Below are 14,962 nucleotides of genomic sequence, written 5' to 3' on the forward strand. Positions count from 1 at the left end.
ATGTCAGCTGTCAATGACACCAAATTCAACTCTGCAGTGTTCCTTCTCACCGGGATACCTGGGTACGAAGAGGTGCATCTCTGGATCTCTATCCCCTTCTGCCTAATGTATGTTATTTTGATAGTAGGAAATTCAGTCATTCTGTTCATTATAAAAACAGATCCAAGCCTCCATGAGCCCATGTACATTTTCCTTTCCATGTTGGCCCTCACAGACCTTGGCTTATCGATAGCCACCATACCGACGATACTGGGCATATTCTTGTTTAATGCTAGGGAGATCAGCTTTGATGCCTGTTTTGCCCAGTTGTTTTTTATCCACTCGCTTCAATGCATTGAATCCTCCGTGCTCTTGTTGATGGCCTTTGACCGCTATGTAGCGATCTGTTACCCACTGAGATATGCTTCCATCTTAACACTGCAAAGAATAGCCAAGATGGGACTGGTGTGTGTGCTAAGAGGAGTAACCGTAATAATCCCACTCCCCCTTCTCCTGAAACGGTTCCGATATTGTCGAGCCAATGTCCTGTCCCATTCCTACTGCCTGCACCAGGACATCATGAAGCTGGCTTGTTCAGACATCACAGTCAACAGCATCTATGGCTTGTCTGGTTCACTCTTAATTATGGGGTTGGACTCGCTGCTCATCTTCCTCTCTTATGTGATGATCCTCAAAACTGTGCTGAGTGTTGCGTCCCCTGCGGAGTGCCTCAGGGCCCTGAACACCTGTGTCTCCCACCTCTGCGTTGTCCTGCTCTTCTACACACCAGAGATAAGCTTGACTGTGATACACAGATTCGGAAACAGCTCTTCTCACTTGCTTCAGATTCTCCTGAGCTACATCTACCTTCTCGTCCCGCCTCTGATGAACCCAGTCGTGTACAGCGTGAAAAGCAAACACCTTCGTGCGAGGATCATCAGGGTGTTCGTCAAGTGAAGGGTCAGTTCATCACCCGGCTCCAGCGCTGGTGACATGGGAGACCAAAAACACGAGACACGGACACTTATTCCATCCTGGACCCTTACATCTGAGACGAGATGAGCTACTCATCTCCTGTCTATAGAGAGAAGTTGAGATGGGGTCTAAGGCTTGAAGCAATGGGATAGGGACTGCCGCCACCTGCTAGTGAGGGAGGACAGCGCTCACTGGGGGAAGGAGACCAAGGCAGGCAGCAGCATTTACAAAGTGACTGTGTTCATGGATCGCCAGGGGACCGGTGGAATTTTGGGCCATAAAGATCCATATCGGTAGCTACTCCGACCTCAGAATTCCTGGCTATACAGTCAATAAAGAGAAGGGACGTGGATCTTGTTTCCCATTACACCTGGACTGTCACTGAGCCGTTTCTGGTAAAACATCCACAGGCCATGAAAAAAGCTGCAGTCGCAGTCCTGGCCCTTCCTGAGCGCTCTGGGTGCAGCATGACCCATGGGTGCTGCACCAGGTGTGGACAGGGGCTATTCCAGGGACACGGACACCCACCCTTCCCCCACGCCCTCAGCCAGGTGCTTGTGACTGAGCCGTGTCAGAGACATAATTAAGGCAGGAGCCCCAGGGGAAGCCATGCAGGCAGTACATCCTTGCCCCCACGCTTATGGCTCTGTAGACCACACACCTGCTCAGCCCTCTCCCCACCGAGGCAGAACAGAGCTGCATGTGTGAGTGAGGGTCTGACCCACAGGTGTCCTGGCAAAAGACTCAGGCCCAGATTCCCTCCTCCTCCCTCTGTTTGTGCTGCCCTAGCAATGCAAAGGGGTGGAAAAGGGAATCCGCTCCCCATCACAGGCACGGCTAGCTCCTCTCGCAAAAGCAGAACATATACAAGAGCAACGTCTCCACATTGACCCAGCCCCTGCCCCTCTTCTTCCCCCCAGGCCACTCCCTCTGCCCTATCCCTTCCCCCAAGCCCCACCCACTGCTCCTCCTCTTTATCTGAGGCTCCACCCCTTCTCCAGGCCCGAAGCCAGCGCCGGAGCATGGTAAGAGCTCCCCAGGGAGCCAGCGCCACTGTGCGGAGCCCAAGACCCTCCTCCTGCCCTGGGCAGGTGGCCTGAGATCAGCCCCCAGCTTGTGTCCCTCACCCAAGGACGTACCCCCAGGAGTACTGTCGAGAGTTCCTGCTTTCTCCAGTGCACAAGAGATGCCAGCTGGACCTGTCAATGCTCAGATAGCTGGAAGTCTGGTCCTGTGGCCTTGGCACTGCTCTGTGACTCAACCGAGTTAGGTTTGATTCCCGTGCCATGTGACCATGGGCAAGCTATTGGTTGTGTCCGAGCCTCTGCACAGGTGGATAATAGCCCTGCCCTGCCTCACAGCGGTGGCAGGAGGATAAATACATTCAAGGTGCTCAGACCCTAAGGTCAGGGCTATGTCAGGGCTCCACAGAGCAAAGCCACTGACATTTCTTACCACAGCCTCCTGTGACAGCTGGCTTCTGGGAAGCCCCGTGACTCCAGTATCTTGGTGTCTGTGGCAGATGTGGCAATAAACCTGAACACGTTCCCTTGCTGAAAACCAAGTCTGTGCATTTATTGGTGCTGTGTTAGGTGCTGAGTACCGCCAGATTAATTTCTGGGTTTTTTTTTGTAGGCTCCTTACAGCTCTTTCCAATGTTTAATTTTGTTCCTGTGCTTGCTCTCTCTGTACCGCTTGCCGCCCTGCAAGGGGAGCGGGAGCACTCCAGGGCTCAGTGGATTCTCCTGCTTCTTTTAACTCTTTTTTGTTTGTTTGTTGTGACGTGTTGTCTTAACCATTTAACAGCCGTGGTTATCGTTTGCAATATTCTATATTTCAAGACTACAGTCTCCGCCCTAGCCTTACAAATTGAATTACATGTTTCTTCCCTACTATATTTCTTTAAATTCCTATAGACATCTTTTGCTAGCCACTCGGCACGTCCATACTTTATTGAACTCTCTGTGGAATTGTAGGGAGGGGTGAAGGGGATTCCCTAACACATAGTTCTCTGCCATGTTAGCTCACGATTCCTACAGAGGACAGCTAGCTTACTTGCCAGATCAGCGGTCGGGGATCGCCAGTGTTGTTCCGCTATGAATGTGTGTTCTCCCTGTGTGCTGTCACAGCTCTGTGCAGACAGATGGCACAGCGGACCTCGAGCGAACCACCCAATAAATCCACAGACTCGGTTTTCAGCAAAGGCACTTGGTCACGTTTATTGCCAACGAAGCACGGTGCTAATGCCCTGGCTCCATGGTTACAGGAACACTAAGACATATATGCCGACGACAGTGGACCGGCTCAGTGAATGGTGGACTTTCCATTCTCCCCTCGGCCAGACAAAGACATGGCATCAGAGATACATCTTTATACACAGATACAAACAAGTTACATATTGCCCCTGACGTACCACCCTCTAACCTTTTAGGGTGCCACCCATTGATGTATCCAAGGGCCGCCCGTTACGTTGTACATGTTGGTTTGATCAAAACATCTCTATCCATCATGCTGTTATTCCTGCCCTTCTCCTTTGCTAAGTGGTGTTAATAGCACTGACCTACTGCGTGGGGTGTTGTACTGATAAATATGTTGCAGATTGCGAGGCTCTCGGATGCTATAATAATTGGAGCCAGAGTTAAGTGCCTTAGGGAGATTTCAGCTCTGTTTGCCTTATAAGGACAATTTGGGGCACTGGATGGAGAACCTGAACTCTTCCCAACACCCCTTGGGGATGAGGCCTGTCATTAGCACAGCCCCCTTTGACATGGGAGCTCTGTGCCCCTCCTGCAGCTCGGCAGTAAGAGGGGGAATCAGGACGTGCTTTCAGAGAGCGAAGGATCTGGAGTCCATTGCTTGGCCGAACAGAGCCCTGCTGGGCTGACTCATGGTCTGATCCTGACCCCCACCCGCTCCATGAACACTGAGAGTCACTCTAACGCTGGAGATAGATCTCACACCCTGCATCCAAATTAAGAATGTCACCAAGTTTGGGGGTATCAGGATCAGGGGGAGGGGGTTGTTTGGGTCCAATAGGGAGCTAGCAGCAGGCTTTTGGAGCTGGGCTTGAGTCACACCCCTTTCTTTTAAGAATGTGCATGGCCTTGCTTAGCCGGTGTGTGCATGTCTCGTGCCTGAACATGAGGAGGAGACCCTCTACATTTGAAATACAGATACATAGTTAATATTCATAACGTCAGATATAAAAATCATACATGCACAAAATAGGATACTCATATTCTGGAAATCATAACTTTTCCATAGACACCTCACAAGATTTTTTTTGTACAAGATCTATTATAACTATGTCATAATCATATCATAATGATACTATTATAATGAGTATGGGGGACAATGTCACAACTACCTCTTCACCTGCCCTGGAACCTGCATGGCCAATATAAAAAGCTCAGGTTCTTTGGGAAGAAACAGGCTTTTCCCCGGGTGGCTCAGGGTCTCAGGAGAGGAGGCGCGGTGCGGCGTGGCATGGCTGGGGGGATTCCAACCACAGAAGAGTGGGTGGGGCTCAGGGCTCCAGCCACGGGGGGGTGTAGAGACTCTGGGCTTCTCCAGGAGGGGGTGGGAGTCACCACTCTGGCTGTTAGGGGGGTTCAGGCAGAAAGCATGGGGCCAGAGGGGTAGCCTCCCCAAAAAGGGGCTCCACCCGCCACCCATTTGGAAACCATTTGGAAATGGATAGATAATGAGACAGAAATATATGTCTCCATATAAATCAATGGTATACCCACACCTTGAATAGTTTGTGCAGTTATGGTCACCCCATCTCAAGAAAGATATGTTAGAGTTGGAAAAATACAGAGAAGGGTGACAAAAACTTTTAGGGTTATGGAACAGCTTCCATATGATGAGAGATTAAAAATACTGGGACTTTTCATCTTGGAAAAGAGATGAGTGAATGGGGATATGATAGAGGCCCCTAAAATCATGAGTGGTGTTGAGAAAGGGAATCAGGAAGTGTTATTTACCCCTTCACATAACACAACAACCAGGGGTCACCCGTGAAGTTAATATGCATCAGGTTTAAAACAAATCAAAGGAAGTATTTCTTCACACAATACACAGTCAGCCTGTGGAACTCATTGCCAGTGGATGTTGTGAAGGCCAACAGTAAAATTGGGCCAAAAAAGAAATAATTAAGTTCATGGAGGAGAGGCTCATCAGTACCTATAAGCCAAGATGGTCAGGGACGCAACCCCATACTCTGGATGTCTGTAAATCTCTGACTGTCAGAAGATGGAAGTAGACAAGGGAGGATGGATCACACGATAATTGCCCCCTTCTTTTCTTTCCCTCTGAAGTATCTGAAGTGGCCACGGTCAGAAGACAGGGCATTGGGCTAGATGGACCATTGGTCTGACCCAGTATGGCCATTCCTATGTTCTTAAATTGTTCCTCTGATGGATGGGCTGCTCCAGAGAAGCTCTTTCCAGGGTTTCCCTCTATTATAGGGCTGTTGTAGCCACCCTAGCAGACGTCTGTGGTAGGTTGACCATACATCCCATTTTGGTCGGGACAGTCCCTTTTTAAGCCCTGTCCCAGCCGAACCGATTTTTTTTTTTTTCAAAAGGAGGCATTTCTCCCATTTGCTCTTGCAGGCTTGATCAGTTGGCAACAGAAAACAGGACAAATGCCCACTTCTATCATAAAAGTGGGGCAGTGGAGAGAGGAGGAACGTTTGGGGCAGGCAAGTGGAGATACAAGCCCCAAGCCGGGGGTGAGGCAGAGCTGGGAGGGGGCAGGCAGTGTTGTAACCACAGGTGACAGACTCCTGAAACCTGAGGGGGGCCCTACAGCATTCCAGTAATGGGCGACAGCCTCACACAGGGGCAGGGAGCCTTGGGCGAGAATCTGGGAGCCTCCTGTTTTCTCTTTGGGAAATATGGTCACCCCAATGGACTGCTGAGTGTGGGAGGTTAATGGGGAGAGTAGTGCTGCCACCTAGGGGTGTGATCCTGTAGCACAAGGGACAGAGGCGCATGGTTTGAGCCAGAGCTGTGCTGGAAAACAGAGCCCCCCCCCCCCCCCCCCCCCGCCTTCCACCCCATACACACACACACACTTTTGACCCAGTGATTCTGCCAAGCTGAAACTGCCTGGATCCCCAAGAGAAATTGGAGGCTTTTCATCTGTCTCTTCCTTATAAAGTAAATGAAGGTTGAAGTGACTGAATCTATGGTTGGACTCTGGGCATGGAAATGTTGAAACATCTCAAACAATCTACAGCTGGGGTATTGTGCCCATCAGCTACTCTAACCAGCCTTCCCTTCTCTGTGCAGCCCTCTCCACCCTGTACAACGCTCCTTCAGCAGATCCTGCGGCCAGTGGCTACTGTGACAGACCCTGGTAGCACATCTCTGATGAACCTGTGCTAGCTGGGAGGTGGAGAGGTTCCAAGAGCCGTTGTGGAGGCCCAGAGATTGTTGGTGGGTGGGCCTAGCTAGCAACGGATCACTGAGATCTGTGCCTAACTTTGGGGATCCCTGGATCCTGGGTCCCCATTTTCATTTCTCAGAGAGAAGGGACGGGACTTCCCGTCCTGGAATGATCTGAGGGAAATTTACATGTACGGAGCCTTGTGGAATCTCCCTTCCCTGCCCTGCACCCTTGCAGGAAAGGAGGCTGCCGGGGAGAAATATGGTCCTATATAATTATTATTACTATTATTATTATTCCTATTATCATTATTATGATTTATTTAATTTCAGCAAGATCACAGCTGTGACAGTATCATCGTTATCCCTCATCCATTCCCGAGGTAGCCATGTGACTAATCAGAACCATACGAACAGCAGTGACAAGCCCAGATTCCAGGAATACAGTCTGCAGCAGGGCTTGGCACTGCAGTCCAGTTGGGCAGCATCACCACACATCCCCTGCGAACTGGCCTCCGGCAGTTTGCCATTGGCCGTGACGGGGGGTAAAGCTGGTGCACACTAAGCCAAGCAGCTGAGGTTCCCTGATGGCCAAGTGGCCCCCAAGGGAATGTGCAGGCATGCTTCATAAAGACACTTGCCTCCCTGTCTGAACAGATACTGCCTGCTGCCCCTGCAACCTCTCTGATGACTGATTGTCCTTTAGGGTGAAGCCGTCTGATGTCAGCGGCTCCTCGTCTAGCAGGAATTGGTACGTTGGCCGGTTTCACTGTCTTTAAAATGTGAAGTGAAGGGGAAAGGCTGTGAGCTGTTTCCTTTTGCAGATGTTCTGTGCTGTGACAGCAAACTCAGCTGGGCCATCGGGGTGACTCAGCGACAGGCCTGCAGGGCAGACAGTGCTAGGTTGCTTGGCAACCCCTCCCCTACATCTGCCCATGGTCCATGGTGGGTTATTCAATCTGTACAGAAATGTGACGTTGAAAGTGAGTGTGGAGTGTTAAAACCCCTATTCCCTGAGTCAGGATTTCACAAGGGGTCCTGTTTCTAGAACTGCCGTGTGCTCTGGCCCTGATCCTGCCAGGGGCTGAGGGAGAGGAGACCCCACAGAATATCAGTGACTAGTTCCCAAATTACCTCAGATTTATTTGCTCCTGGAAATTTAAACAGCAAATGCATTTTCAATGATTTGTTCTCTGGCTCGATTGTGAATTCAGAGCTCTGCTGCTCTATGGTAACAGGTCCAATAAGGCATATTTCTGTTTCCTGACTGGCTGAAGGCTCTAGACTCTCTGCCCTGTTTAGACCCCTCAGAGTAATAGGGCAACCAGCATCCCTGCCCTTGCTCTGGTCTCTGAGTGCCAGATGACCATGTTGTAGCCTTCCCTGTCATGGGGTGCAATCCAGCGATCTTCCCACCGTCAGACAGGGCCCTGGGCTACTGCACACTGCTTGATGACCTTGCTTGCCGAGCAGGTCTGAGAGGGTTCAGCTCATGTGGGTCTTCCCTTCGGGAGCCTGTGACTAGTACAAGTGACCAGCCAGCCTTCTAGCCCCAAAATACTGTTTAATCTGAAGAGTAGGACAGAGACAGTCAGAGAGAGAGAGACAGAGAGAGAACAATAGACAACTTTCATGTGTGAAATGAAGTTCCAGTTCCATGAATACTCATGCATTTGACTTTGAAATCCACTTCCTGCAAACCCTCAGCGTGCCTGAATAACAGCTGCTGGGGTCACTGTGTACTGGAGAGTGAGAGGTCAGGGAATGAATATTTTATATACTTATCACAGTGCCTGTTACCACTCCAGCTACAAGCTACAGACTCACAGAACAGAATCTGAGGAGATCCAGTCAGCTATTAACCCAGGGACAGGGGAGCTACGAGACTTTTGTTTGCTGAAAAGTAACAGACTGAGGGCTGAGACCCTGTGATCTTTTCAGGTTCTGAGGAAATCCAGATGACAGAGGCTACATTTTAAGTCCCCCTGTAACCTGAGATATCATCTCTGAAAGCAGATCAGAGGGAAAAGACTGGATTGATACGTTTGTACTAAAGTACAGATGTGTAAATGTTATGCCAAAACTTTTCATTGTAATACAGATATTACAAACCAAACTTTCATGACATGAATATATATAAAAAGCCAGAAGCAGAGTTGTTGGAATCTCTACAGGAAGGAGAAGTGGTAACTGTACTGCTTAATGGCTTTTGCTTTAGAAGGTATTTCAGTAGTACTCCAAATAGTGTTTGCAATGGGTTTCAGCTATTAACTCTTTGTTCAGTGAATAGTTGAATGATACTGTTTCCTGGGAAATGACCTGAAGCTGTCTCTAACACTTGCATTTGGGGTCGTGAACATTTTCCCTCTGCAAATCTTTCCAAAAAGTCATGAGAGACCACCACTGGTCCGTGTTTCAGGAGAGAGTTGTGATGAGGTGCAGGAAAGGGGAGTGTAATAGTTATTCTATGTAATTTTTGCCCATCACCTCTTACACGTGCATGACTAAAGTAACTTGCACACTCAAGTGGATATTAATGTAAACCTAGTGTTTGCACTATTCACCCATGTGTGATGCCAACCCCTCCCCCGCCCAGCTGAAGTAACTGTCTGTGTTAGCTTGTAATCATGCAAGTATCTACAGACCACTGCATTGGGAGAGGATGGAGGTCCTGTGAGGATGAAGAGAAGGCTGTAGGATGATCGAACTCTCTGAATTCAGTCAACTTTGGCCAGTCAGATCGAACTCTCTGAATTCAGTCAACTTTGGCCAGTCAGATCGAACTCTCTGTATTCAGTCAACTTTGGCCAGTCAAAGCAGTTCAGCTCCTCCTGGAGAAATTCTTGGGGGTCAAAGTGTATCACCAGGAACATTTGGTAAGGGAAAGTTAATAGAGCCCGGTTCTGATCAAATTTACACATGTAAATCTGGAGTAATACCACTAAAGTCAATGATATTGAATTCAGAACCCGGCCCTAAGAATTTATCCCATGTGCTGGAAAGAGGCGGACACATTTATAAATAGCTTCAATCCAGGACAGATAAATACAATGACCACTTCCATCACGCACTTGCCATGAGTTTGAACACATGTTATGATACAATGGGCCACAATCAGAAGTGGAGGGCCAGAAAGGGTGTCTATGGGAAGGTCACAACTGTAAAATCACACAGTGCACAATAGGCTGTGGTACTCCCTGCCAAAAGTTATCTATGAGGCGAGACCTGAGAAGGCTACAAACTGTTTATATAGGTAACAGGTAAATCCAATTATAGTTGTAAGGGTTTCTTTAAAAAAGTCTTGGAAGGGCCCTAAGTGGGTGTCAGGGGGAAACTTTATCTCACAGGGAACAGCTGTCTAGTGCAGGGTTTCTTCCACCTTCCTCTGCAGCATCTGGACCTGGCCACTGGATACTGAGCTAGATGGACTGCAGGTCTGATCCAGTCTGGCAGTGCCTATCTTCCTATCAATGGTGTAAATCCAAGACTATGTTTTTGATGATCTTCCTTGAGCTCCTGGGAGTCTCTAGACTTGCACTCAGAGCAGAAAGATGTCTCATTAAATATCAGCTCGTCTCCTGTTCTTTTTCCTTTCAGGAAGAAAAGTTCAAAACTCCTCTGACCTGCCCAGGACATTATGTCAGCTGTCAATGACACCAGCTTCAACTCTGCAGTGTTCCTACTGACCGGGATACCTGGGCAGGAAGACGTCCATCTCTGGATCTCTATCCCCTTCTGCCTAATGTATGTTATTTCAATAGTAGGAAATTCAGTCATTCTGTTCATTATAAAAACAGATCCAAGCCTCCATGAGCCCATGTACATTTTTCTTTCCATGTTGGCAGTCACAGATATTGGCATATCAATAGCCACCATACCGACGATACTGGGCATATTCTTGTTTAACTCTAGGGAGATCAGCTTTGATGCCTGTTTAGCCCAGTTGTTCTTTATCCACTTGCTTCAATGTATTGAATCCTCCGTGCTCTTGTTGATGGCCTTTGACCGCTTTGTCGCAATCTGTAACCCACTGAGATATGCTTCCATCTTAACCCTGCTGAGAATAGCCAAGATGGGACTGGTGTGTGTGCTAAGAGGAGTAGCCGTAATAATCCCACTCCCCCTTCTCCTGAAACGGTTCCGATATTGTCGAGCCAATGTGCTGTCCTATTCCTACTGCCTGCACCAGGACATCATGCTGGCTTGTTCAGACATCACAGTCAACAGCATCTACGGCTTGTCTGGTTCACTCTTAATTAATGGGTTGGACTCGCTGCTCATCTTCCTCTCTTATGTGATGATCATCAAAACAGTGCTGAGCGTCGCATCTCCCGCAGAGTGCCTCAGGGCCCTGAACACCTGTGTCTCCCACCTCTGTGTTGTCCTGATCTTCTATACACCAGAGATAAGCTTGACTGTGATACACAGATTCGGGAATAGCTCTTCTCACTTGCTTCCGATTCTCCTGGGCTACATCTACCTGCTGGTCCCGCCCCTGTTGAACCCAGTCATGTACAGCGTGAAAAGCAAACACCTTCGTGCGAGGATAATCAGGGTGTTCATCAAATGACGGTTCAGTTCATCACCTGGCTCCAGCGCTGGTGACACAGGAGATGAAAAACATGGGACATGGACACTTATTCCATCCTGGACCTTTATATCTGAGAACAGATGAGCTACTCATCTCCACTCTATAGAGAGAGGTTGAGACGGGGTCTAAGGCCTGGAGCAATGGGAGAGGGGCTGGTGAGAGAGGACAGGGCACTGGGGGAAGGAGACCAAGGCAGGCAGCAGCATTTACAAAGTGACCGTGTTCGTGGAGAGCCAGGGGACTGGTGGGATATTGGTGTATCAACAGCTGTATTGGTAGCTGCTCCAACCTCAGAATTCCTGGCTATACAGTCAATACAGAGAATGGAGGTGGATGTTGTTTCCCATTGCACCTGGCCTGTCACACCGTCCTGTCTCTGCTTAAACATGCACAGGCCATGAGGAAAGCTGCAGAGCTGTTCTGCACTCACAGTCCTGCTTCTTCCTGAGCGCTCTGGGTGCTGTGTGATCCATGGGTGCTGCAGTAACTGTGTTCAGGGGCTGTTCAAGGGGTACGGACACCCACCCTTCCCCTACGCCCTCAGCCAGGTGCTTGTGACTGAGCCGTGTCAGAGACATGATTAATGTAGGAGCCCCAGGGGAAGCCATCCAGGCAGTATGTCCTCACCGCCCCCCACTGATGGCTCTGTCCACTGAACACCTTCTGAGCCCACTCCCCACCGAGGCAGAACAGAGCTGCGTGTGTGAGTGAGGGTCTGACACACAGGTGTCCTGTCAAGAGACTCAGGCCCAGATTCCCTCCTCCTCCCTCTGTTTGTGCTGCCCTAGCAATGCAAAGGTTTGGAAAAGGGAATCCACTCCCCATCACAGGCACGGCTAGCTCCTCCCCCAGCCAGCCCATTCAGTGTAGGGTGACCACCTTTTCCAAAGGCAAAAGTAGAACATATACAAGAGCCACGTCTCCACATTGACGCAACCCCTGCCATTTTTTTCCCCCCCAGGCCACTCCCTCTTCCCATCCCTTCCGCCCACCCCCTTCTCCCAGTGGCCTATCCAGGTTCTAACATCAGGGGGAGCGAACACATAAAAAAAGGCGCCACCTGGCATATCAAATTACTAATTACATACTTTTAAATTCGTTATACGTATTTATTTTGTACTTAAAATAAAAACACAAGAATGATATTGTTTTACAAGTACGGGTGTTATTTTGCATTTAAAATATAAAAACAGTTTAACAGTATGCCATTATTTATATTGTATATAAAATCAAAATATAATAAAAACACGTGTTATTTACTTATTTTACACTTCAAAGATAAGATCAAAACAATATGATAATCTATGAAGCAACTACAACAGCCTCTTTCGTCTAAGGTTCATTCTAGCAAAGTTACTTATTACTTTATTATAATCTACTTCAGTAGCCAATTGTCTTTCAATGGAGAGCAAAGCTAACCCAGACAATCTATCTTCACCCATTGTAGAGTGCAGATAGGTCTTTATAAGTTTGAGGATGACTATGAGTCGGCAATGTGACGTGACCATGAAAAAACCTAATGTGGTCTTGGGATGCATCAGGTGAGGTATTTCCAGTAGAGATGAGGAGGTGTAAGTACTGTTATACAAAGCACTGGTGAGACCTCATCTGGAATGCTGTGTGCAGTTCTGGTCTCCCATGTTTAAAAAGGATGAAATCAAACTGGAACGGGTACAGAGAAGGACCACTAGGATGATCCGAGTAATGGAAAATCTGTCGTATGAAAGGAGACTCGAGAAGCTTGGTTTGTTTACCTTAACCAAAAGAAGGCTGAGGGGGGATATGATTGCTCTCTGTAAATATATCAGAGGGATAAATACCAGGGAGGGAGAGGAATTATTTCAGTTCAGTACTAATGTGGACACGAGAACGAATGGATATAAACTGGCCATCGGGAAGTTTAGGCTTGAAATTAGACGAAGGTTTCTAACCATCAGAGGAGTGTAGTTTTGGAACAGCCTTCCGAGGGAAACAGTGCAGGTGAAAGACCTCTCTGGCTTTAAGATTAAGCTTGATAAGTTTATGGAGGGGATGGTTTGAGGGGATAAAGTGATTTTAATCAATAGGTCAATAACGTGCAGTCGCTGGTAATTAGTAACCATGGTCAATGATGGGATATTAAAAGTTACTACAGAGAACTTTTTCCAGAGGGTCTGGCTAAAGAATCTTGCCTGCATGCTCAGGAATCAGCTGATAGCCATATTTGGGGTCGGGAAGGAATTTTCCTCCAGGGTAGATTGGCAGAGGCCCTGGAGGTTTTTCGCCTTCCTCCGCAGCATGGGGCAGGGGTCGCTTGCTGGAGGATTCTCAGTGATTTGAAGTCTTTAAATCATGATTTGGGGACTTCAACAGCTGAGTCAAGGGAAAGAATTAGTCCAGGAGTGGGTGGGTCAGCTTCTGTGGCCCGCATCATGCAGGAGGTCAGACTAGATGATCATAATGTTCCCTTCTGACCTTAGAGTCTATGAGTCTATGAATCTATGAGCCAGCTAAAGGATCGTTCCACAACTGCGCTACTTATTGGCAAGGTCAGAAAAATGTGGTACAATCTCGAAAGATTAGGATAAATGGAACACATATCACTGGCGATCATGAATTTCAGTACACTGTGGATGGTGAGTTTCTTGTCGACCCTTGACTTTACCCTACCGCTAGTGCTCATTATCTCTTTGTACATGTCTTTAAATGAAAGAAACTCTTCCACAATTTCAGTTTGACTGTTGATCACATCTGAGTACGTCTGCCAAAAATTCTAATTTGTTTACATTATCCACGTTGTCAAAATGCATTGGATCTAAACCACTAAATTTGGCAGCCACATTTTTAAAATGCTCGAATCTTTTACTCGTGCTAATTATAACAGAATCTAAGGACACTAAGTAGGATTCAACTATGAATTTCTTCCGGGCATCAAATATTCCTTCTTTATCCTCTGCAATTTCATCATGGAATCTTTTTCTCTGTCGTATTCTGTGCTGCTTATATTCTGTAGTAATATCACATTTTCGAGCCAACTCGGTTGCTTCATTCTCAACCTGTTTGAATTCAGATTCAAATTCACTTTGAATGTTTGTCATATCATTTTCAAAAATCTGAATCAAATGAGAAGCTGTTACCAGATCTAGACTACTTTTCTGTAAATATGTGGATAAATGGAAAGCCTTCTCTAGCACTTTACTCCAGAATATAAGAAGAACTAAGAATTCGTAAGTATCGAGTGTTGCCAGAATACCCTTTGCCTCAGTGAGCTGTTTAGGAGTACAGTTTTTTATCTCACCATCCACAATTCTTTGCAGGGCAATTACTAGTGCTGGTAAATTTTGTAAGACTGCATCCACTGCTGACTTTCTAGATGCCCATCTGGTATCACAAAGTTTCTTTAGAGTTAGTGCGAAAGAGTCAATAAGATTGCATTGTTCTTCTTTTAGTACTGAAAGACAAGGTAAACTGCCAGAAAAAAAACTATACAGACTTTCAAGAGTTCCAAAAAACAACCGAGTTTGAATATTGGATCGTAATGCATCAATCAGAATTCAATTAAAATTATGTGCACAACAGTGCGTAAAGAGTGCATTTGGAGCAATTTCCCGTATCCTAGTTTGGAGACCTGATATTTCACCCGACATGGTGCTTGCTCCATCGTAAGACTGACCGTAACACATAGTTATTGACAACCCCAAGTTTTTGATTGCTGAAAGAAGAATGTTGAAAAAATCTTCAGCACTTGCTCCAGATAATTCGCTGAATTGTATAAATCGTTCCATTGCATCACCGTTTACTGTTACATATTGTAAGGATAAAGAAAATTGATCAGTTCTGCTGATATCAATAGTAGAGTCAACAATTACAGCAAAGTACTTAGCTACTTTGATTTCAGCTACTATCTTTGATAGAAGCTCGGCTGATAAGGATTGTATCAGATCATTTTGTATGTCAGGACTGAGATATGTTGCATTTCGATCACTCAGTAATAAATGTTGTTCCAGTAATATATCATTTTTAGCCAACAGCTTAATAAGTTCCA

At 47.1% G+C, this 14,962-nt stretch overlaps 2 protein-coding genes across 2 annotated transcripts; both read left to right on the plus strand.

The window, feature by feature from the left end:
- On the plus strand, window positions 1-936 carry LOC101936060 (olfactory receptor 51G2-like). Its single transcript, XM_005311410.2, has one exon. The coding sequence runs from the start codon at window positions 1-3 to the stop codon at window positions 934-936; it is 936 nt and encodes a 311-aa protein (XP_005311467.2).
- Window positions 937-9,984: 9,048 nt separating this feature from the next.
- LOC101945071 (olfactory receptor 51G2-like) lies at window positions 9,985-10,917 on the plus strand. The gene has a single exon (XM_024112026.2). It carries the CDS (start codon window positions 9,985-9,987, stop codon window positions 10,915-10,917), a length of 933 nt encoding a protein of 310 aa, XP_023967794.2.
- The last annotated feature ends 4,045 nt before the right edge of the window (window positions 10,918-14,962 follow it).

The sequence above is a fragment of the Chrysemys picta genome, chromosome 1 (assembly GCF_011386835.1).
Source record: "Chrysemys picta bellii isolate R12L10 chromosome 1, ASM1138683v2, whole genome shotgun sequence".
NCBI classification, from domain to species: domain Eukaryota; kingdom Metazoa; phylum Chordata; order Testudines; family Emydidae; genus Chrysemys; species Chrysemys picta.

What these genes read in the sequence shown, in the direction of transcription:
- LOC101936060 (XM_005311410.2), top strand. Translation starts at nt 1, where the DNA reads ATGTCAGCTGTCAATGACACCAAATTCAACTCTGCAGTGTTCCTTCTC.
- LOC101945071 (XM_024112026.2), top strand. Translation starts at nt 9,985, where the DNA reads ATGTCAGCTGTCAATGACACCAGCTTCAACTCTGCAGTGTTCCTACTG.